This window comes from Phoenix dactylifera, chromosome 4 (assembly GCF_051530095.1).
Source record: "Phoenix dactylifera cultivar Ajwa chromosome 4, Ajwa_hap1_PhDact_Kaust_v1.1, whole genome shotgun sequence".
In the NCBI taxonomy this organism is placed as follows: domain Eukaryota; kingdom Viridiplantae; phylum Streptophyta; class Magnoliopsida; order Arecales; family Arecaceae; genus Phoenix; species Phoenix dactylifera.
The window spans coordinates 11,089,658-11,113,965 of record NC_143193.1 but is presented as its reverse complement, the minus strand read 5'-3'; the positions used below and the strand labels follow the sequence as shown (position 1 = coordinate 11,113,965).

The 24,308-nt window shown below is 37.4% G+C and overlaps 1 protein-coding gene across 4 annotated transcripts in view; it reads right to left on the bottom strand.

Annotated features, from left to right (window-relative positions):
* The window catches only part of EMB2410 (embryo defective 2410), a 68,559-nt gene that overhangs the window by 9,048 nt on the left and 35,203 nt on the right, over positions 1 to 24,308 (bottom strand). For 3 of the 4 annotated variants that reach the window (XM_039117186.3, XM_088719755.2, XM_089930084.1), the window contains 11 exons: positions 23,006 to 23,176; positions 22,825 to 22,884; positions 21,828 to 21,950; positions 17,260 to 17,535; positions 13,940 to 14,005; positions 13,600 to 13,731; positions 12,009 to 12,836; positions 11,021 to 11,301; positions 10,666 to 10,913; positions 7,026 to 7,264; positions 6,663 to 6,854 (listed from right to left, as the gene is read on the bottom strand). In XM_039117186.3, coding sequence (XP_038973114.3) covers positions 6,663 to 6,854; positions 7,026 to 7,264; positions 10,666 to 10,913; positions 11,021 to 11,301; positions 12,009 to 12,836; positions 13,600 to 13,731; positions 13,940 to 14,005; positions 17,260 to 17,535; positions 21,828 to 21,950; positions 22,825 to 22,884; positions 23,006 to 23,176 — 2,616 coding nt within the window. The remainder of the gene's footprint in view (positions 1 to 6,662; positions 6,855 to 7,025; positions 7,265 to 10,665; positions 10,914 to 11,020; positions 11,302 to 12,008; positions 12,837 to 13,599; positions 13,732 to 13,939; positions 14,006 to 17,259; positions 17,536 to 21,827; positions 21,951 to 22,824; positions 22,885 to 23,005; positions 23,177 to 24,308) is intronic. The other variant, XM_088719756.2, reaches the window with a different exon arrangement.

Sequence of the window (24,308 nt, the reverse complement as noted above, 5' to 3'; positions counted from 1 at the left end):
ACGTGAATCGCAACTACTAGGCTTTGTGAAGGTCAAATTTGATGGCTTCATTGATTCTTCCACAGCTGGTGCAGGCTACATGATTCAGGACCACCTTGGGAGGCCGTTGCTGCTGCTATCTTGCTTGGGAAGCTCTCCGCTAAGGCTGACTTATGTGCTGCTTGGCATGGGTAAGAGCTACCTACCTTGTGCTAGGTGCTAGATGTTACTGGAAGGAGACTCGGCAACTATTATAGCTTAGATCAATGGTAACCATCCTCACCTTAGAAGTTTTCTTGCTTTACTCCCATCTCTCAGTGAGTTCAGAACTTGCCAATGCTTACAAGAGGAATCGACTGGCGAATTAGCTAGCCAACCTCGGCATGACATCTGTATTTACACAACAATGGTCCAAGTTCTCCCGCCCACGATTGCTCTGCTGTTTGTTTTTTTCCAAAATTTGTTAAATTTGTTAGATTGTAATGTTTTTTTTGTCAGGCTATTAGGTGTCTTGTTTTCTTTCTAGGCCTCTGCTCCCATGTACCCAATAGAAAAGATAATCAGAAAAAATTTTCATAGATTCTTCCATTATTCCATTAAGTTTCTTTTTTAGTTGACATTATAATCCACTAGCATCATGCACATGCAATGAATATGACCGAGGAAAACATGGAAGATGCTTAAGAACGCAACAAAGTGCACGGGAGTGTATCTAAGTGCCCAAGAAAAGATATTAAAAAATGGAGTCAAAATAGGAGAGTTTCCATTACATAAGTAATTATGCAAGGGAGAACACCAAAAATAGATATTTCTAAAATACATTTATATTTCTTGGTATCTGACATGCTAGAATTACTTTGAAAAAAATTAATTGCCTTTTTGCATTGATACTATGGTCGTAGATATCTTATTTCATCTACCGTGTTCATAGCAAAGTTCAAAGTTTCTACCGCAACTAATCATTTTTGGCTCAAACAGATTGGTTTCAACCAAGACCAGTTCAAAAATTAATGAAATTTTTAGTTTAAGTCAGTTTTAGCCAGTTGTGGCCAATTTCGATAGCTTCAACTGAAACAGACTGAAACCATTTTTCTGTTATTTTTCGATGTGATAGGTATACATGTTCAACATTCCAAATGTTTTTTTCCAAAATTTGTTAAATTATTCAAATGTCACAAACACACATTTATCTAAGGTTCTAATGTCTAATTTAATTTTTTTTGGCTAAGGTTTGCTACTATAATGGGCAAGATGTAATCTTATTGTGTCTTTACCAACTAGGTCGTGTTCCTATGATTCCTTTTCTATTTAAATGAGTTTTCTTTTATTTTCTTTTAAAATAAAATGATTTATATTTAGAGAACAGTATAGTTAAATGCAAAAGTTAACTAACTAATGTGAAATTATAAGAAAAAGTGAAAAGTGTAGGAGAATTATAAAAATTAGAGGAAGTGCAAAATGATTATAAAACATAACATAGCAAAAAGTACTATATATCTATTGTTTAAGATTTAACATAGTTCGATTTCAACCTGAAACTGCCCAAATTACGATCCTCAATAACTCAAAACATAATGAAATAATGTAATAGCTTGTTTTTTCTTAATTTTTCCTTTTTAAAATTTTTCTCTGCTTTTTTTTAAACCAAAACTCTAAAATTCAGAGCCAATGCGCCAAAACCACCAAAACGTAAACTCTAGATAGCAGACCAAAACCAAAATCTTGGTTCACAGCAAATGCTAAGTTCATCCTGAGGATGTAACAGTTTCCCCTCTAGTTAAGGTACCGATATCTAATCCAAAAAAAATGGATTTCCGTAGGTATATGAGTGGATGTTCCACTCTTAGCTGCGTAAACATGAGCTGATGTGGAAGCAAGTATGGTGCAGGGTTGGAGAAGTAGACATTTTGAAAACAGATGATATAAGGAAGTGCTTAGGAAGTGGGTATGGATTAAAACTCTCAAGAAGTTTCCAACATGACTTTAAATACCTTAACTAGAGGACTAGAAGGTTCCCACTACTAAGACTCCACTAGTCACATGGTTTTTTCTATGTGATACTACACACAAGTTCCTATCTAAAGAATCCCACAATATTTGCACTTTTCAGGTAAATGCTAGGCAAGAAGAGCATTCATCCATAATTTCCTTCTATTAAGGGAAAAAAATGTTGGTACCAAGGTTGTGACAATTGCGCACCTGGGCAACCCATTGCCTAGGCTCCTGACCTTTCCAGGCAGCCAAGCCAGGTGTTTGCCTGTGTGCCTAGGCAGGTACCTCACTATCTATTAGCTACTTTGTTACCAGGCCAGTGCCTATCATAATCATGTTAAACACTTGCAATTGGAGCCATCTACTGTGTCGTGTGCTAGATATAACGGCATGTATAGGCAAGGGAGAAACATACATGCTGTGGATTTGCCATGTGGTCCTTATTTGATCAATCATTGGTTGGACAAGTGATTCCTCTCCTGTTTATCTCTTAACCCTCCAGCTGGTCTTTGTTCACCCTCAACTCTCTTTATCTGAAAGTAGGTCTAAAAGAATTACATAGGCAAGTAGGTCCAGCTTGCCTCTTTAGCATATACTTTGTGATGTGTATTTACAATCTGGTAGTTCGGGTTGTATCATTGTCCTAGACTTCACCGACCAATGCATGTTAAGACTGCTTCATTTAAACATCATAACCACCATAATGGATCTTCATCCATCCAAAGTCATCCAAGAGAAATGCCCTCTCTTAACTCTAGAGTCTAGACCTCCTAAATGTTGAATGGCAAAAGAAGAGAGTTTGGGGCACTAAAAAGAGAGGAAAATTCGGACATGCTAATTGACTGCACAAAGCTATCATATTCAATCTGGGAGATTTTTGTCTCCAATTAACCATCTAAGCATTTAAAAGGGACCACTAGCTCAAACCTCCTAGGCATTTTCACAACCTTATATAGTATTATAACAATATAGTGATACAAAATTAACAAGCTAAAAGACACCATACAGTAAGAGTACTTGCACCACTACATAGATGTACCAACATAAATTAATATATATAGCTAACAATCAAGGTCCATAATCTCGGTACCAGGCACCGTATCGGTGCCTTATCGATTCGATTCGGTACGGTACATCTCTATGCCAAAATAGCTCTCCAACCATTTTTCTTATTTTCATCTCGGTACACCTCAGTACAAACCGGTACGTACCTCAGTATGGGGCAGTACACCTCAATAGGGATGGTACGGGGTTTGTACCAACTTGAAGGTATGCTTCATACCGATTTTCTGCCAGTACGGTACGGTATGCCCCATGCAAGGCGATACAGCAGATCATAATAATAATTAATACCATGTAATATAATATACTTGAAAACAATAGACAATCCACCATGCATCCTTATACCCAACTTTCTTCAATTTCAACCATTTCCTTCAGAAAGGAATTGATCTATGTTGGGGAACTTCAAAGGAAGTGTGAGACAAGTGGCTTCTCTCATTTGCCTTGAAAGCATATCCATGTGCTCAAGCAGAAAAAATGGCTATAGCATTACCAACTTGAATATAACACTCTAATTCTAAAGCATATTCAATTGCTCAAGCAACAAGAAAGGCCATACCAACTTCAATATAACACTTTTTAATAGGGTCATGAAGGTCACAATACTCCAAAAAGCCTTTAAAATTTGCATTACCTCAAATGGAAAGAATAACTATAGATGTATAGCCGCCTTATCATGAACTTTTACAGATTTTTCTTGCATGAAAGTAATAGTACATAATCAAGGAAAACTTGTTTCCATGGTGATACTAATATTCTATTAATTTATGGACCCATTCAACAACAATGCCTGGCCCAGCCTTAACAACAGGTAGATCCCCAAAATTTGCACCTTTCCTTAGCAATCTAACAAACTAATCACATTCATTAAACTAAAGCGGCCTATGATCAAAGAGAAGAGCCATCTTTGAAGGCCAAGTTTACCACCCCAACAAAAAAAAAAAAAAAAAAAAAACAGGGCAGAATCCATCAATTCTCTTGTAAGCCAGATAAATCATTGCTCTTCCGTCCTTGGGTGTCATTCCTAGGGCATTCCATCCCTTGTCTCATCAAAGCCATTTGAAGGAAGATTAGATATGGAGTCCTCAAGCAATAGAGCCCTTTTGAGCTATCAATGTTGATGTTTATCATATGCAATAACAATTTGCTCAAACTCATTAAAAGCACAGCCATGCATGGCAGCATGTGTAGGTAATAGTTTGTAGGCAAAATCGCAACTAGATGAGCTCTCCCCCCAACCTTCAACCATCAGTTCCAATATCGCTTAATAATCCATTGCAATCAGCCTACTAAAAGAGAATCTTCCTAAAAACCTTGAGCAACCTCTATGATATCCACTATATTCTCAATAAGGACATACTCTAACTTAAGAACATCAAAAATATCCATGAAAACAACCATTCATTGTTCTTTTGGGTCTTGTTGTGGAAATCAATTAAATCCAATTATTCCTTGTCAAGTCAGTCTCCACATGTGCATCAACTTCTACCATGCAAAGTTAAGATATTTTCTTGTATCCATTCCTCATAAAGTTGTCAAGTGATTCTTGACAACTTGCATAAACTATCTAAAGTCCTCACTCAGGCCATAGCCCTTCCTTCAAACTTTAAACTTGAGTCCTACTTTACTTGTATTGTTAGGATCACCATAGCATATGTCAAATACATTTCCTTGCAGGGCATTAATTGTTATCCATGTATTTATTAATTTATGTTGGTACATTTATATGGTACTGCAAGTGCTCTCACTACGTAGGGTTCTGTTGTATTTTAGCTCATCATTCTCATACAATTTTATGCTTAAAAAAACAACCAAGGCTGAGACAATGCCTAAATCATCTCAAAGGGTGGCCCCCTGAATGCTTAGATGGTTACTAGAGATAAAGAAAAAAAATCCTCAAATTTAATAAACTTGATCCTTATACAAACAATTTCTCACAGGTATAACCCTAAAAGTCTGGCTTTTCTCCTCTCTTTGCCACTGCCCTTACCCCTCTTCTTTTGCCCATACATTATCATTTTTATCCTTTGACAAAAACTCTTCTAGGATCATAAATTTTTTTGTCTTTATGAGCAAGTGCTTGCTCCTTGATATGACATTTTTCAGCCTAAATAACCATTCAGCCATAAAATATAATTGCCTAACAATTGTTTCAGAGAACTCAACAATTTGACCAATATAGTCTGGCTCCCCATCCTCAGATATTCTATAGGCATCATCGTTGAGATTTTAAATGCATCAAACCACCACAGCAATTGCAACATTTCTCTTAGCACCTCTTCTTCATCACCTTTTGTACTACTATCAGAAACCAATCCCTGCTTCCAAGCATTTTTCATCGAACATCTTTCAAACCATCATCTTCCAGGCTTCAGCTCTAACTGGGTTGCCAAGAAACCGATGCTCCACCTCATCATCATCCACCCACTTGGAATTTTTTTGGCCAGTGCTGCCCTCTTTTAACGTGACCAGCTTTCATCCCCCATGAATCCTCTCCATTTCCATTCTCATTCCCTTCACTACACCTATCCAAATCCATTGCCCATTATTTCTCAAAGCCAAGATCAACTTCTATGCAAATTGACTTTGTCCAACCCCTCCCATCTCTACCTCGATGCCCTCCATACTATTCTCCATTAGAGGCACCTTTAATGAAAATTCCCTAGCCGCACTACATGCAGATTGTTCTTGGATATCAATGCCCTGCTAGGGGTAATGCTCCCTGCCTCTTGCTCCATGGTCCAGTTCATGCATTGCACTCACTTCTCTGCCATGACAGTATACATCGTGGATAAGAGTGCCGGGCAAAGAGGAGAGATTAGCAGGGGACAGAGATGAGGCAACAGTAAAGAGTGTTTCCAGGGTTTTGAAGAACAGGAACTGGAAATTGGGCCATGAGTTGCACGACATACATCCTAGTTATACAACAACTCCGGAGTTACAAGATGTCCACCATAAGCAAGTAAAAGTTGAAAGAATATCCATATTATGAAGATAGCATAAGATTGGTGGCAGTATTTTTCTAAAGAAATCTGGTAGATTGTTTTGCAATCTGTCACCCACTTAATTACCTTCACCTTACCATTGTTCCTGAAGATTATGTCATGTGCAAAGGAAGTGATGCAGTTCAAACATCCTTCTATAATGCCAAATGTCAACAGGGAATACCAGTGGTATTTTTTCTTCAAAGCTAGTTTGACCACAAAAGAGAAGTCCTATTGGCTTTAAAAATCTTCTACTATAAACATTCCTAAGTAACTAGAACTTCAACAAGAAAAAAAAAAAATCCTTAATTACCAATTAACTTATGACCCATTTAACATTTTTGCTCAAAGGAAGACCATAAGTGTTAAAGATTGAAATAAATAATAACTCCAAGTGCTGACTTCTCTTGAATCAGAATAAATGGTTCATCTACAAACCCAATAAACAAGACCAAACATTTTCAGTTTGATATCTCTGTTATAAAAGCTGCATTTAACTATGAGCAAATAGCCAAAAGAAGAACCTAGCTGCACAAGTAGTCTACATGTAATCACAATAATGCAGACATAAAGATGTGCAGATTGAGCAGGCAAAATCACTCTATCAGCACCAAAGCATAAACAAACCAGATACTTGACCCTTACCTCAGTAGGTGTAAGAGCATCCTGATCCACAGAGCGAGTTGAGGTCATAACCAAATTGTCCTGCCAAGAACTAGCTCGACCTTGGATCATGAATTGCCATTCAGATCCAACCAATGCTAAATCTAGGGTTGGATCTAAACCAAGATCAGGCTCGAATTTGGCGATATTTAGATGATTGCGTTTAAGCCTGATCTGTAATTAAACAATTCAACACAAATTGTTTTCAGAAAAAATGTATATACATACATAATGAATATTTGCAGATAAATGAAGAATAAGTATTCCCTCTTAATTTGTAGTATGATATGTTTAATTATCAAGCACACAATGATCTCACAGTTTTAACTGCAACAACGAACTTACCTGGGTAGCAACTAAGTTGACATATCCATTTTCAAATGTCAAAATCCCTTTAGGTCTAATGCATTTTGGATGGGCCATACCATCAAGCTCAAGCTCACCACTAACAGCAAAGTTAAGAATCAGAGGATACACTATTCTCAATTCTGGTCCCAGAATTAGCTTCAGATCAGTCAGCCGAACATCAAGTCCTGGTCCAGTATTTGCTTGCTCCATTTTCTGTTTTACATCAGATTGTTTACCTGTAAAGAAGTGAAACAAGATTTTTATCATTTATTAAGATTTCATCCAGAATATTAATAAGATTCCCAAAAAGTCATTACTACTTGTACAAATTAAATGCACAGAAATTTCCCATTATCAAAATATTAGTACTAAAGCTTTTTGATAGCAAAAAGGATGTGTCAGATATCCAGAAAATTGACCACAATCATTTATAGGTCATCTATGCATGAAGTGCATTAACAACAGTCTAACCAATAATCAAAATATAATTAAAAAATGTTCATCTACTAACAACCTGTCGGTGGCTTTAAGTCCATTGTCACATAAGGAAGGGGCAATGTAGTTGAACAATTATACAACACGTGATGCATAACAATATTTTACATTTGGTAGGGACACCAAGACCAATGCCTGGACATAATTCTCCAGCCAGGTCAGAAATGGTTCTTAAAAAAACACAATGTGCCCAAAAAAATGTCCTGAATAGACCCTTCAAAAAAATAGTTCCAAAGTTTAAGCCTAAACACAACCCACCTTTGAAATGGACCTAAGCCAAAAGACCCCATTAAAAGGCTGGTTTTGTTGCTTTTAACTCGGCATTCAAACTCAGCTCAGCCCAGAGGGAGCCAACTTCAGGCATTTAGTTGTTCTGAAATGGAGCTGAAGTGAGCACTCACACGACCCAATTTAGAGAGAAATAACCTAAGGTGGCTTTAGCACAAGGAAAGGGGGCTCCAAGTTAGCCCACTTACACCAAATTGAAGAGGCTTTCAGTCAAAGCCAATCAGGTTTAGTTCTAGCTTCTCGTTGGTTCCACCCCTCAACTACGTAATGTTCTTAAGATTGCAGGGAAGATGTTATATCCTGTGCTTGGAAACTATTGTATCTAAAATAAATACTCGTGGAACATTGACCGAATTAGACTTTTTCCTAAAAATGAAATTACATTACCCTAAAATAGACATGTGCAAAAGTCGGGGCCAACCAAGTATGGGCTAGGCCTAGGTCTCATACCAACAGAATTATGCCACACCCAAGCCTAGACCGACCTAACCTTGCGCCTAAATTCTAGAGCCCAAGCCTAGCCAGATATAGTTTTATAAGCCCGGCTAAAGCTGGCGGCGAGAACAAGTCGGATTGGGGGAGCCTAAGCCCAACCAGCCCGACCCAACTTGACCAAGCCTAACCCTATTTGATCCAATTGATCATATATACTCTCCTGTTTCCTTTTTTCAAACTTTAATATAATAAATATAATAATCTAATATCATATTAAATATACTAATATTGTATAATATATTATACTATATAGATCTTAGGTCGAATTGGGCCGAGTTGGTCTGAAGTTAGAAAACACCAAACCTAAACCTGGCTCAGCTCCTAAATCAGTCTACGGGTGTCGCGGATAAGAGGATGATCATCACCATATCTATCCACTCCCTGCACCCAATCAATCACCACTGAAGAGTCACCTTCAAGGCATATACACTCAGCACCCACCAATAATTTATTCCACTAGTGCTTCTTAACTCTCACCAATTTATTCCTTATGCAGAATCACCATTGTCATCTACCTGAGTTTATGTAGGGCTATACCTAATCAAGCACCACAGCCTCCAGACATAGACTTGAACTGACTCACATGCTTTAAAGATAACAAATTACAGGAGTACCCCATTAAAATTAAAAAACTAATAAAAGACTAAAAACTGTATATTTATGCTTCATATAACAATATAAAAGTATGCCAACCATCAGAATTGAAATATGAAAATGACACTTGGGACTTTGGAGTGAACAAAAGTGGAAAGGGAAATGAGGTGCTCGACAATCAGACTTAACCCACGTCATCATTTTGACCTAGGTGGAGCAAGAATCAGGTTTCAAGAAGTCATCGAAGATAAATGTAGGGGGGAAAGTGGGTTCAACCTATTTGAACCCAAATCGACTAAACATAATCCGATCTAATGTATGCTGTCTCAGTACTTGGCCCCGTACCGGTGCCACCCTAGCACAGTGTCGATAAGGTACAATATGGGGCATGTTCGGAATACCTAGTGTCGACATACTCCCCATAACATGTACCGATACCGAAATGGTATAGCGTGCCTTGATCCAACCTAATCCAAAACAAGCCAAATAGAACCAAACAATATAAACTTGACCTGCCATGCCTTGGCCCAACTTGACCCAACTGAAAACCCAACAGATCAACAAAGGCATGATGCAAACCACCACAATACAACCCAACTAGACCTACAGGAACATATCTCAGTATTTCATTATTCATCAATAGAAAAAAGGAAATAAGGAGATGTGCAATTCAAGTTATGTCACGTCCATGAAACAAACAATGGAAGTGCATTTGCACGTAAAGCAATTGGAGCTCTGCAGCTTATGAGCATACATTGAAGCCCTTAACAGGACTCCAAATTCAAGAGCTATTTAGGTGGTGGGATGAAGGCCGGATCTAGATCACATGCTCCCTGCATTTTTTTTTTCTTGGTTGATTTGTTGTTTGTTTTGCTACCCAAGGACATGTGCACATCCATTTATGTACCAAATAGCTTTTATCCCATCAAAAAACACAGGCAAGATGCCATTATTGTGTGGACAAATGGTTTTGCAGGGGTAGCGATGGCAAAAAAACACAAATGAAAAGTGGCATTCCATCCAGTAAGAAGGGACATTCCATCCCATGTTAGTACACATTGGCGATGAGGTTTGTAACTTAATTTTATTGCTCCATAAAATAATATAATTTAAAGAAAAATATGAAGAAATTATATATCATGCTATATAAGGAACAAACTGCAGGCCAATATCTTCACGAGTATGTTATATGATAGATAATAACTATTGTAATTAAGCACAGAAATATAAGTACAGATTGGGCTTTCAAGTTGGCTTGAACCCTTTTCCTCTATTAATAAAATAGAAATATATGCATATAAAAGGTCCATCATTATATGATAATGGAGGTAATAGTAATAATAGCAATCAGCAAACTTTTCAGGCCTGTTTGGGAACCCGGTAAGCTTGTCTACAACCCCATATATCGAGGGAAGTGGTGGAAGGAGCAGGATGGAACAGAAGAATCTCAGGCAATCAGGGGAAGAACCTAATCATGCAATACCAAAAAACTAGGATGCTACATTCCTGTGATTTTTGTCATACAATTGCTATGATCTATAGTTTCTGGTAACAGTAAAAAGTCATTTCCAATCACATAATTCCTCCTTAAAAATAACAATCTTGGCCATGTATAGATTATCCTTTTCACATGGACAGGCCATCCAAGAAAACAGAAAGGCACTTCAGGATAAATCATTTGCATTTTCAAAGCAGAATCAATAGATTTATCATATCAGGAGCAACAGGTAGGTGAGAAATGTGAACTTATATTATCATGGCAGACCTGCAGGTTGAGACCATTTGTTGCCTGAGGAAGTAGCTAACAAAAAATGGGAGACATGCCCTGGATCAGTCACCCGGGTGTAACTTGCAGCAGGAAAGCTGGCTCGGTTCAATGCCAATCTGTGACCAACGGCACCATTCCCCTTATCATGAGGCAAATATGCTTCTCCATGACTCAACTGAATCATTCCAGAAATATTTGGTTGCAATATAGAGCCAGAAATCTGCATTTGGCTATCAACTTGGCCACTGCGATTTAATTCATATGTCAGAAAACAAATGGATAAAGATATCAAACAACTAAAATATATATGTAATGTATGCTAAAAAGTGGAAATGATAGAAAGAGAATCAACCTGAAAAAATTCTTAGCTCGCACTTCCAGAACTTCACATTTCAGATCAAGTTTATCACTAGGAGATGATTCACTGGTTTTGAGAGGCAAATTGCCTTTGAGCAACAGCTTTCCCTTTCTGCTCACCCTGCTTTCCATGGAACTGATGCATACTCTATTGGATGCAACATGAACCGTACCCCCAAAATTTGTAAGTGGCTTCCGAAGGACAGGAGAAGAAACAGTTGCCCGGTGAAATGATGCAGATCCATCTACAACAGGCTGCTCAACATTACCCCTTACCTATCAAGAAAAATAAAAATTTGGAAATTAATCAGTATTATTAAATCTTTTCTATAAAAATAAAAACATAAATATGATGTGCTCATTAATGCATTTAAGTAAAATATTGACTTGGATACAGTTCTTTATAATTTTCTCTGAGATTTGGTTATATATAGTGAAAAATATTACAATAGTAAACCTTATTTTAATCAAGGATTGAAAAAACATGCATGTCGGTCATGTACTGGCTGGTATATACCCTAACAGCCAACAAGAAGTCCAACACGGCTTGGTGTGCCCTGGTTTTGGCTAACCAGGCCCGAACCATCCTGCATTGTGCTGTACTTGGCCTATCAACCTGCACCAACCCTAACCAAGGGATACCAAGCCCATACGACTCAGCACCCTTTTTTTATTTTGGCTCATTTGTACTGAGAAATACAGACCCTTATCACCCTCATTAAGGTATGTAAATTAGAGCCTGGGACGAATATGGCTCTAAACCTCAATTTTTAAATCAGTGATTATTATTAATCAAAGGATTGAGTTTATTATATTGCTGACTTACATGCCCATTAATATGATATTTATTATATCATATGTCAGCGCTCGGACTCCACAATTGAAGTGCAGGTAATCACATGCAACATTTTCAATGAAATAAAGATATAACTTCTGTGCACATAAGCTAAGAGCATTGAAAAGCATATCTCAGGCTGACCTACCTGAAGGGCAATGTCGGCATAGCCATGAAGCCAGTTGGCATAAGGAGATAAAGCAGTTATTAACATCATGCCCCCATCTTTAATGTCCGCATTTATTCTTACCTCACCTGCATCTAACGTATTCCAGTTCAAACCTTTGAGATTTTCAGCCAACTGAAAATCCCAATTATCTTCGCTCTTATCTCTGATAGCTTTTCTTTCGCTGAAATCATCAGAAGTTCCTCTTTCATTTTCTTTAACCCAAACTGGGATTTGTATCCCTCCTTCCGCAATATCCCTCTCTTTTTCAACTTCTTCTACTGAGTCATTTTGAATGCAAGTCACAGGAATACTTCCCAGGATGTGTACATGGCCACTTTGAATAACAGGTTCAAAGTTGGCATTGAATAAAAATCGACTGGTCGAGGTTACCGAAGCAACAATCTCAGCTCGTCCGAGATCAATGCCCCCAATTGCACCATCTAGCAGTCTTATTTGAACATCACACTCTGGCTTTGCAAGGCTTCCTCTAAGATCTCCTTCCATGTGCAAAATACCCTTTATGGGTGTCAACCATTGCCGTAAAGAATGTATAGAATCTAAGGTTGAAGATTCAAAAATCTGAACTAAAGTGGGCACTAGACCAACAGGAAAATTAAGAACTGCAAAATGAAGATTTGTTATTGGCCCGAACAAGGTTCCATCAGCATGGAGAGTTGCATTGTCTTTTTGGATGAATAATTTCTCAAGGCGCAAACCATCATTATTGCTGTAAGCACCAGTTGCCAACACATGTTGAGTCTTATAGGTTCCCCACTCCCAATCCTCTCCATGAAAATCAAAGTCTGCCTGCAAAAAACATATAAAATTTAGATAAGCATATTCATTATTACTGCAGACTCCCATCCCATTCTCACAAATCAGTCTACCACGGGACATCAAAATTTCTTGAGAACAAGAGCAATGATCTTCTTATACAGAAATGCCAAGAATAAAATGGCAAACCAATACAGAGGAAATTACTGGATGGATTAGACCTTAAGCAAACATGCTGTTAAACTTGATGATTAATTGTTACATAAAGGTTAATGTGTAGCAGTATAGGCAAAAAAGCCTATTATTGGAGAGGGAAAAAATCCAAAAGCAAAAATCATCAACATGCTATGTAGATTAATGAAGATTGTCTGAACAAAAACCAATCCGCACGAAACGAATTAATCTAACACTTCAAATGATGAATCTAGAATTATTCAGGCAATCTTAACCTTCAATAATGAGTTCTTTGTAAAAATTTGAATCACTAATCAGAACAGGCATTTCGAATTTTCCTAAATCTACTGTTCTACCATTAAATTGAAACACCCCAGTGTCTCTGTTCATTCATAAGGCTCCACTTCATATGCCTCCAAATTTCAGTTCCCAAAATACCCTTCTGCATGTTACAATCATGTGCTTCCCCACTTTAGCTTTTCCAGTTGGACAGCATATGACTGTAAAACCACAAGGTCAAGGGTAAAACCCATCCCTTCACATGTATTCTTTTCTAAAAAACACATGCATGCATGTGCGAGATCCTAGTTACACATCTAAAGTTACGTCCAGTGATGCTCACCATTGTATCCCCATTGCCTCCTCCGCTAGCATCAAGAGACCCATACCAATGACCTTTAAGTTCAGCTAAAGCAGGAAGACTAATATCTTCAAGAATACTCTCATCTGCCCAATTATAATATCGTTGTATTGCCTGCAATGTCAGAAAGCTTCATTAATCTTTCAATATATATGAGAGCGATTTGTTACACGAAAAACATATGAAACTAAGGTCTTATACCAAGAGCTATATATAAATCTAATGCTGACCCTCAATATTGAAACCTTAAGAGATTAAAGCACTAATTTTTCTCCTCAAATGACAATATCTTGCAAAAACATTAATGAGTTCAGCAAGATACCTTCAGCTGATCATCAAGGCTTTCAGCATAAAACCCAATGGATTGCAAGCTCTGAATAAAAAGGTCCTGCAGAGACATTCCAAAGACATATGCAAATTCAGAACTATAGTTTGTTATAAATGACAAACGTGCCCATGTTAAAATCATAATAGTTATTTAATCGACCCTTCTAGTTCTTAAAATTGTCAAGACGGAAACTGAGATATAAAATGATGCAGGAGCGTCTACGGTTGACCTAGTGAGTGTGTGTGTTTGAGTCTCATATCGGTGGGTTTGAGTCCCACATTGGATGCCATCCCACATTGGCACCGGTTAGCTATTTACGAAATTTTATGTTAGCAAACTTTAGAGTAGTAAACTTTTCTTTTGAGAAATTTTGATGCTTATTAGGAAGTTAATCATTCGAGTTAATCGAGTTATAATAAGATTAGGAATCCCACATCGAAAACGAGAAGAAAAGGGTTCTCCATGTACTACTTACAGATACCCTATTGAGGCTCCTATTATAATCATCCTTGAGTTTATTGAGTAGTGAAATTTTACTTTGGGAATTGTTCTTCCCTTATTCTTCTCTCAATTCTCTCCCTCCTCCCTTTTGGTGGACCCTTAGGGTTTGTGAGTGACTATGTGAGAGCTATATCCCTGCAGTAGCCGGCCAAGGTGGTGATTTAGCCTTGGAAAACAGAAACCTGCTACCCCGCCTCCTCCAACAACCACCCACCTTTGTTAAAAACTATTCAGCATGTGAATTCGCTGGTGCAGCCGTTTAGTCTCCAGCCTCTCGTGTCATACATGTTGTAATGGGGTTTCTACCTCACCACTATCGGCTCTATCAGCATCCTCTTCGTTCTCCTATCTTCTTCACGAGTTCAACACCTCCCGCCTTCAAATGGTATCAGAGCACGATTTCAAGATACCTCCACGCCGTCGCAACGTCAAAGAGCGTGTAGAACGTGAGCAAAATTTGCACGATACTGAACATTATGAACTACACCACCAGCTTGAATAATTACAACAAGAAAATCAGCAGCTTCGGCAACATCAAAGGCAACAGAAATGCCAATATTGTCAAAGTTTCAATCATGACTCTAATAGAGAGCCCTTCAATAATGAAAGCGAGCATGAAGAAGTTGAAGATCTCAATCCTTTCTACAACAGAAGAGACTCGTCACTGAGTGAAGAAGAAATACATCGCCTATGCCAACAAAGAACCCATCGCAACCATCTCGACCTCAACATCAAAATAGACATCCTGACTTTAAGGGCCGAATGCAACCCGACGAGTTCGTTGATTGACTTCACACTGTTGAATGAGTCTTTGAGCTTAACAAAGCCTCCAATGACCGACGTATCGAGTTAGTTGCCATCAAGCTAAAAAAATATGCATCAATCTTGTGGGAAAATCTAAAATGACAACATAAGCATGAAGGACGTGGTATGATCAAGATGTACGACAAAGTACATTGTGAACTCAAGCATAAGTTCCTTCGTGAAGATCACCATGAAGATAAGTTTCTTAAGCTCCACAACCTTCAGCAATGTGACATGACCATAGAAAAGTACATGATGGAATTCAAACAACTCCTCATGACATGAGATATCAAAGAACCCGAAGAGCAAAGGATCACACAATATATTAGTGGATTAAAGCCTGATATCGAACAAGGTGTCCAGCTCCGATCTTATCGAATATTGAATGACATGATCCAATTGGCATTGAAAGTTGAGAAGCAGCAACTAAGGGAACTAGCTCACGCTTCTCAAGGTATAGAGGTGGTGCATCCAGCCAGGACAGTTTCACATTGAAGACATCGCCATCCACAAAAGCAAGCTCCTCCTGGCCATCTATGAAGGACAAGGAAGCCAAATCCAGTCATTCCAACACTACCACCTCCAACCCCCGCAAGTGCGTCAAATGCATGGGCTTTGGGCATATGCAGCCGGCGACCAAAACGAAATAAAAGTCGGCGGAGGGGAAGAAGGAGAAGGAAAGAGAGGAAAAGAGAGAGCGAGCAAGGGAGGGAGGGAGGGAAAGGGAGAGGAAGGAAGAGCCAAGGCCGGCTAGTTCTATCATCATCCTCTTCATTCTCCTATCTTCTTCGCAAGTTCAACACCTCCCAGCTTCATAAAAGTTATTTTCATTGCATATAAAGCTTGTTTTGTGTAGGGGATAACTATGCTAATCAAAAAATGAATGGTCCATATTACATAATTAAGGGTTTTTGAAACTTCACCTACATCTCAGTAAACTGCAACAAATTCAGGGCATTTGATGAATTTATTGAAACTTTAAAATTTGGCATATTTTGTAATTCTTGTCTTACTTTTGGTTGCACCAATCTGATATTAAACCTAGCTCCATGCTCTAAGGTGACTCAATAGTTGAACAAAGTTGTTTTTCATAGCAAACTAAAGAAAGGGAACGATTCAACATGAGTTTTCAAGGTTAACTTTGCTTGTAGTGGAAGGAGATCACTATAGTTCTGAGTTGTCTCGAAAATGGTACCAAACAAGTGCATAATGTCAAAAAATACCATGAAATGGGTAAGTTGCATCAAATAATGAATCAGCAAACCCAACATTTTTTATTGCATTAGGTTTGCTATCAAAGAGACTTCAATTCCAAGTGCACAGCTAATGGCTAGATGTAAAAAGGATCAAGATGATTAAAAAATTTTAAGAAAATAAATTGCATGAAAGCTTCATAATAAAGGACTTCTTGCAAGGAAATAGACCATAGTAAAGCTCAAGAAGGAAAAAAGCCCACTGACATGACATGATATTTACTCTTTCTGAAAGGATAAATTAACTCTGTTAGAAATTCATATTGATAAACAACTTAGAAATATACAGCATTACAAAATAATTTCCAAAAATAACTTACATGAACCAAAGGAAAGTCATTTATACGATAGTTGCCTAAACTGCTGTTGCAAAGGAAGTTCATAAAATAAAGAAGCAAAAACATCTCATTTAAGGTTAACTTTGCTTGTAGTGGAAGGAGATCACTATAGTTCTGAGTTGTCTCGAAAATGGTACCAAACAAGTGCATAATCTCAAAAAATACCATGAAATGTGTAAGTTGCATCAAATAATGAATCAGCAAACCCAACATTTTTTATTGCATTAGGTTTGCTATCAAAGAGACTTCAATTCCAAGTGCACAGCTATTGTCTATCGGATTGGTTGCAGCAGGGCTTCAAGTCAGCATTTGGCACAATCATTTTCAAAAAGGTTAGTCTTTATATAAGCTACATAATATTAATTAATAATAGACAACATGGTAATTAAGTCAACATATTTGAGAAGCAAAACATTACCTTAGATCTAGAACGAACGGCAGGATCAGTACTTCGGGAAAGAAGCCTTGCCAGGGGAAGCATCTCAGCAACTTCAGCACCAGGAACTTCTAGCCTCATTCGCCATCTTCCCATTGAAGAAATTACCTTGCCAAAATGCCCAGCCATTGCTTTTTTAAACAAGCCATCTCCCTCTTTAATAGCAGGATATCTATCACGTGTTCTGGGCAATACATACTCCCCCTGAAGTTCATATCGGCTACTAGCTTGCTTTAGAATAGTTTTTTCAATGGTGATCTGAGAGATAAAAATGCAACCCCAGTAATATATAAGCCAGGATTCTCAGTGAAACAATTCAGTGTTGTACTGGTGTCAAACACAAGCTAGTATAATAATTATAGCTAAAGAATAAACATCAAAGTTTTTGATAAAAAGAGAACATGTTAATGAGTTGGTTGAATAATAGAAATAAAGTATAAAGAAAAAAACAAACTTCAAATCAAAAAACAAAGCCCACAAAAACCCACATCATCAAAGAGAACCCCTTGCAACTCTGCTGACTCTCGAAATACCTACCCAATCATACTTACTCTTTCATGTCTACCCAAAAAACTCATTCTCTCCCACAAGTGTCAAAGGTTGATAAAGAAATTCCTGAGTACTATAATAATATCTGAAAAAACCCTGATGCTCACAAGCTTGATGATATATTACTTCTGTGCTATGGGCTCAAATTTCAGAAGATACAGAATTCTCTCCAAGGAGAAAAGAAATCCAGTTGGATAACAGTGGATGCTAATCTATTTACTTTTAAAGAGAAAGTTATACTATAATATTTACAGAGAAGGAAGTGAACATATAATAGTATTTAATATTTAGGCTCATAGACTCGGGCAGACCCAGGATTTTCCCATTTCGACGGGAGGCAATGATTTATTTTACTCAAACAAAAATTATATAATTGATCATTTTAAAAAAATCATTGGTGATAGTTAAGTTTTTCTGGCAACCTTTCGTACAAGTATCTAAAAGATATATGGGGGCATACAAATAGTTAAAATCACTAGTCTAATATTGAAAGAAGTAAATAATGCACATATAAGTAGCATGTGAAAATATGACATCAAATAAAGTATATTACACGTGTGCAACTCTATAAAATCAATAAAAGATAAGTAAATGAACATTTTGAAACTCTATGACATAACCAATAAGATTAAAATGTTTTAATCAATGTACCATATTATTACATTTAATAACAAAAGGGGAATGGAGAACAATAAAATAGGTAGCTTCAACTTTAATATTTTTGGGCACCAAAATAATCTGAAACTTAAATTTTTCCTTCCCATATTTGCTTCTGCAATCATACAATTGAGTTAAAAAATTAAACAATTGATTAGTGTATAGTATCATGGAGTTGAATTAACAATTAGAAGTATACAACAAGGTATGAAAAGAATTATATTTGACTCTTTGCTATAAGCGGGAAGAAAATGTTGGGAATTGTGTCCCAAAACCAATTTTTTTAATTGTAAGAAATTGAATTATGTATATGTTTTATTAAAATGAATAAAAATTTATTCTGGCTTTTTTCTATTCATCACAAGTGATACATCTTCAAATTGAACTCATGTGATGAAGTCCTTAGGACTAATTTAGTGGATAAAGGAGGTTTTATCATTTAGTCCTTAAACCAGTTCGCGACCAAATGATGAGCTGTCAATTGGACAATAGCTATATCAAGTATAGGTTGTTGTGTGCCATTTAATTAGTTGTCCTCTTAAACCAAGGAGTGTGGAGACACTGTATGGCATACAGGTGAGATGTAGGAGTACATCGTCACTGAACAGTGACTCACCTGCGTAGCACTCCACTGTCGGGAGTTAGCTCGCAAAGCATATGGGCACAAGTACCCCTTAGACCTGAGACTGTCACGGTGACTTGCAAGCAACTCACTGTACTTAGGTACTGGACGACCTTAATTTCTAATTCAGGGATCGGAAGGATGATGGGTGCAGTCAAGTACTCGCGAAGTCTGTATTTGAGTCAAGATGGGATTGACCGCTCCAGATTATAGGAGTTGATGTCTCGCTGTATTTCAATTCAGTAAAACCTTGGCCAGAGTAAACCAAGTGATAGGTCACTTGATTTGATTAATTGAAATACACTATGGATGACCGAACCCAGAGTTCGACAGTCCACTCCAAGGTCATCTTGAGCATCGATAGTCATAGGGATGAATTATGCAATAACCATACGTTTAGGTTCTTGAATGTTGCTCTGCATATTCGACCTATCCAGACGTCGGGTATCATTGCTAGATGGTCACCTCGATTAGTGCAGGAAGTAGTCCATGTACTACCGGCTTAGTGTTCGAACCTATCGGAGTCACGCACATTAGTCAAGCTAAGTAGGAAGGTCTTGACCCAATTTAATTAAGAATTAATTGGTGGGTCATTTAGAATTTGGTTCTGTCTATGTTCAGCTAGCACAGAACATGAGGTACATGCTAAATTTCATGGATAAACAACTAATTAAATCTGTATTTCGGGTCAATCAAGTTTCAATTAGTGTAATTGAACTTGATCAGGACTCAATTGTTGAGATTGGGTTTGATTGGGTCTCAATTAGTGTAATTGGGCTCGATCACGATTTAATTGAAATTTAATTTCGTATTTGTTCTGATCTAAGTCGGACTTGGATCGAGCCGAAACTGGACCCAATTGAATCTCCCATGAGTCGGACTCATGTGGAATTTTTCCGGATCAAAAATCATTTAAATGGGCCATCAATTTGGTTTAGAACCAAGTGAACCAATTAGGCTAACCCATTTAATTGAACCGGCTGACCCAAATCCCATTTAAATAGCTCCTGTGGACCCATGGACCCTTAAGCTCATGGACCCTTAAGAGCTGCTTGTGAGCCGCGATGGAAAAGAAACGCCTGAGAGCAAAACAGAGTCTTCTCCGTCCTTGGTTCAACGCCACGCCGTGCCACCATCCGGACTCCGTTCGGCTTGCCGTCTAGACCGGAATGTTCGGTTTTGAACCTTCTACATTCCGGTTCATTTAGATTTTCGAAATCTGGCACGTTTTCATGGATTTACTAGTTTTTTCCACCGTTTGTTTTTGAAACAAACGTTATGAAATTCATTCATGAATGAATTCTTTAATGCTCGGCCAATAACGCCTCTTAACTCCTCTCAGCGTTGGCCTATTTGTAGGCCACCGTATCCTCTTGAAGAAAAAAGAGGAAGAGAATTTTCTTGAGAAGAAATTGTCAGACAGAGAGGGAGGTTTGATTCTGTGAAGAAGAAGAGAGAGGAAGGAGTCCTTTCTCTCTGGTGGTTTGGAGTTCGGCACAGATCCGGTGTCCTCTCCTCCCTTCCATTCCCTCTGTGATCAGGATCAAGAGACGGGCGTCTGTTCTCAGGCGTGCTGTGAAGAAACGGGAGAAAAGAAACCGAAGAAAGAAAGAAAGAGAAGAAAAAAACATAAAAGGGAAGGTCCTTTTTTTCTGGATTTTCTTTCTTCCAAGGGTCCTTTTGCAAAAGATTGTTTTGCACGAGTAAAGACATCATCCAACCTTCTTGCGAAGCTTGACGTGCGTGCGAAGTAGAGGGCTTGCAGATCCAAGCCTCGCAGCGCTACCTTCAGGGATCCAGATCCAGATTACCTCGACCAACTTCCGCTGCGGGCTTGAGGTAATTTTACATAAAAGTTAAATTTAATATTTATAATTGTTATAAATAAAATAAATAAAAATATTTTAAAACTGATTTTCATGCCTGGCGTTCGATTTTATCGGACAACTCGGGATATTTTCCCTTCAGAAAAAATAGCAAGAGTTTGAGACTTGGGTTTTCTTCTTTGCTATTACCTTTGACATCATATGATAAAATAACTTTAATTTTAATAAAAAATCAGTCACTATAAAGATTATGGTAACTTTACGGTCAATGGAGATGAAATATGTGATCAGAATTTGCAGGAAAGGAAATATGGACAGGTTCAATTTGCCGTAAGTCTCATCTAACTAAAAGTCTATTTCATGTAACCTGATAAATTCAGTATACTTTTATTTAGCATTCTAGTTTCTGTACCTTGGAGAAAGAACTACTCTAAGTAATTGGGTGCTTTTATAAAAGATGGGCTGATATTAATATGAATAGAGATGAGGATAGGGGACCACCAAACCACTTATTAAGTTGGGCCTAGATACATTAGAGAATAGAGAGAAACTCTACCCAAAAAAACATTGGCAAGAAAGAAAGAAAGTTACATAAGAGACACCTTGAGAGAAATCTTAGGAGCTTGTTAATAGTGGAATGTTAGGATAAGATTTAATTAGAGGAGAAAACTCTTTCTTTATTTGCACTAATGAAATTTATCATAGGAAGGTTGATTTTGGTTGGAACTAATGTGTGTTTGTGTGTTTTTTGGGGCGGTTGGGAGAGGGGGTGCAGGGGGTACCATGGCCCCCTAGTACCACCCTTGTATATACTCAATCTCATTCATGAGCTAAATTAAATTAGCCTTCAATTATAATAGGAAAACACAGGCATGCAAGAGAAAAGAGTTACTAACAACATCACCACTCCATCGAGCAGCCACATCAAGAGCTTCACCTAGCACACCGCTAAACTTGGGACGGAGCACTGATAACAATCCATGACCCCGTCTTTTTTGAAAGTTAAGCTGGAGCTCTGCCTGCATGTACACAAGTATTCTTTGGATTAAGAATGGTTAGATGTAAAAAGGATCAAGATGATTAAAAAATTATAAGAAAATAAATTGCATGAAAGCTTCATAATAAAGGACTTCTTGCAAGGAAATAGACCATAGTAAAGCTCAAGAAGGAAAAAAGCCAACTGACATGACATGATATTTACTCTTTCTGAAAGGATAAATTAACTCTGTTAGAAATTCATATTGATCAGCAACTTAGAAATATACAGCATTACAAAATAATTTCCAAAAATAACTTACGTGAACCAAAGGAAAGTCATTTATACGATAGTTGCCTAAACTGCTGTTGCAAAGGAAGTTCATAAAATAAAGAAGCAAAAACATCTCATTTACATGCCCTTGAATGAAAGTCCATGAAACTCATCATATATTAAATCAGTAACCAGATCAATATTCCAAGTCATTCTTAAGTAAATTCTGTGCTTTTTGCGAACCACTGATTCTGATACCAAAATTCGGAGACAGAGATAATCCATAAATTGGAAAACAGCATAAGCACAACTAATCCATAATCATGACTAAAGTACATGCATGGACCACGACAGTTCAACTAGGGAGACGGAACTTTTTCCAAGGTTCAGGAGAGCGCAAGGAGGAAATGTTTAAGCAACCAAAGAATATGTCAAATGGCTTTCCTTTGTGGCTTAAGGACTACTTACATCGGTCTCCTACTGCTGAAAAGACATTGAACTATCTAGATTTTCTCTTTCTACACTTGTGCTCCATCCAGATATCACAAATGTGGTTTCAAGAACATCTAATTATTTGACAAAAGAATTCCAGGTTACGATGATTAGATTTTAGATTATTGATTGCAGTGTCGAACAACACTTACCCTCTGGATAGTTCCTCGAAGAGATGCAAGCTCCAGTTCATCAAGTGGTAAATTCCGCACCTAGGCACAGAAAGACATCAGAACAGGTGCATGTTTGGATGCTAAAACCAACTAGGTAGAAGCATTTAAAAGATTCTTGATGTACTGACACAAATATTGACTGTGGCAAAGAATATGGTACCTCCAGATTAGTTGAATTTTGAGGTTGATAACAGATATTAGCCCTTAGTTGCCCTTTCTGAAGAGAAACAGATAGGCGTCTTTTGTTTTGCATGATCTCTTTTGTGCTAAACCATAATGGTCCAATTACTTCCACAGACAAAATCTCATCAGGCCTACCAGTGGCATTCAACTGTTAACGCACGAAGCAAGAAGAAAAACAAGCAAAATATAAGTCTTCAGAAAAGAAAGAGAGGGAAATAACAAGACATGTAATAATAATCCAAAGATTCTAAGATCCAATAAATTGGCGATACGGAATTAGTCATATATTTCAAACTATACGGAATTATTCATTCCACATAATTATTCATGCATTTATGACATAAAACAATCAAAATTGTTTAATTCTATCAATCTATATCTGGGACTATGAATCTTTCTTTCACATTTGTTGCTGCTAAAAGGTAAATTCACTATGCAAAAAAGACTTTTTCCCTAAAATACTGTTAACAGACCCAGATAGATAGTTATTCAAATCCAAACCTTTTACAAGTCAGAAGGCCTCTTTTATCAACAACATTATCACTTAATCCTCAATTCGCACAAATCCCATCACTCAAACAGTAATTGTACTTGACTACTATGTGGAATCATCATTGCATTCAAACAGATTCCAGGAGTAGCATAACAATGAACCAGAACCAAAGACAAATTAACTGTTAAATCTATCTAAGATGAAATTCAACTAAAACCTAGATATATCTAAGGAAATATTCCCTAGGAAGGCTCTTCATTCATGTGTGCCTTGACAAGTAGGTTGTTTAACATGCAGGAAACAGGGTCGGAAAATAGGCAGCTGTCGGGTGTTTATTTTTACCGTGATACAGTGGAAAATGGAAATTACATTTTAACATGTTGGTTTAGAGTAACAGAAACTTTAATCTTGCTCAAGCTCAAAACTCATGGTAGACTGTACAGAAACCTTAGGGGAAAATATCCTGTAGGAAAATGACAGTTCCATAGGAGGTCAGCTTAAAATGGTAGGCCAAGCAGCTTTCTAATTAAATATAACAGCAGTATAATCCCTTACAGAAATGTTTCTGTTCCAACAGATTTTTTGATAAATAATCAATACTAAAATAATTGAATCCAAATATAAATATGCGCACAGGTAATTAAACTTCCACTATTCCACAACAAAAATTTAACACAAATAGAGATTTTCTGCCCACAATACCATAGCCTTATCTATTATATCAATCACCAGTTTAACAGGTTAACCTGTTTTCTGCATTTTATTTTATCAAGAAGGCATCTACATC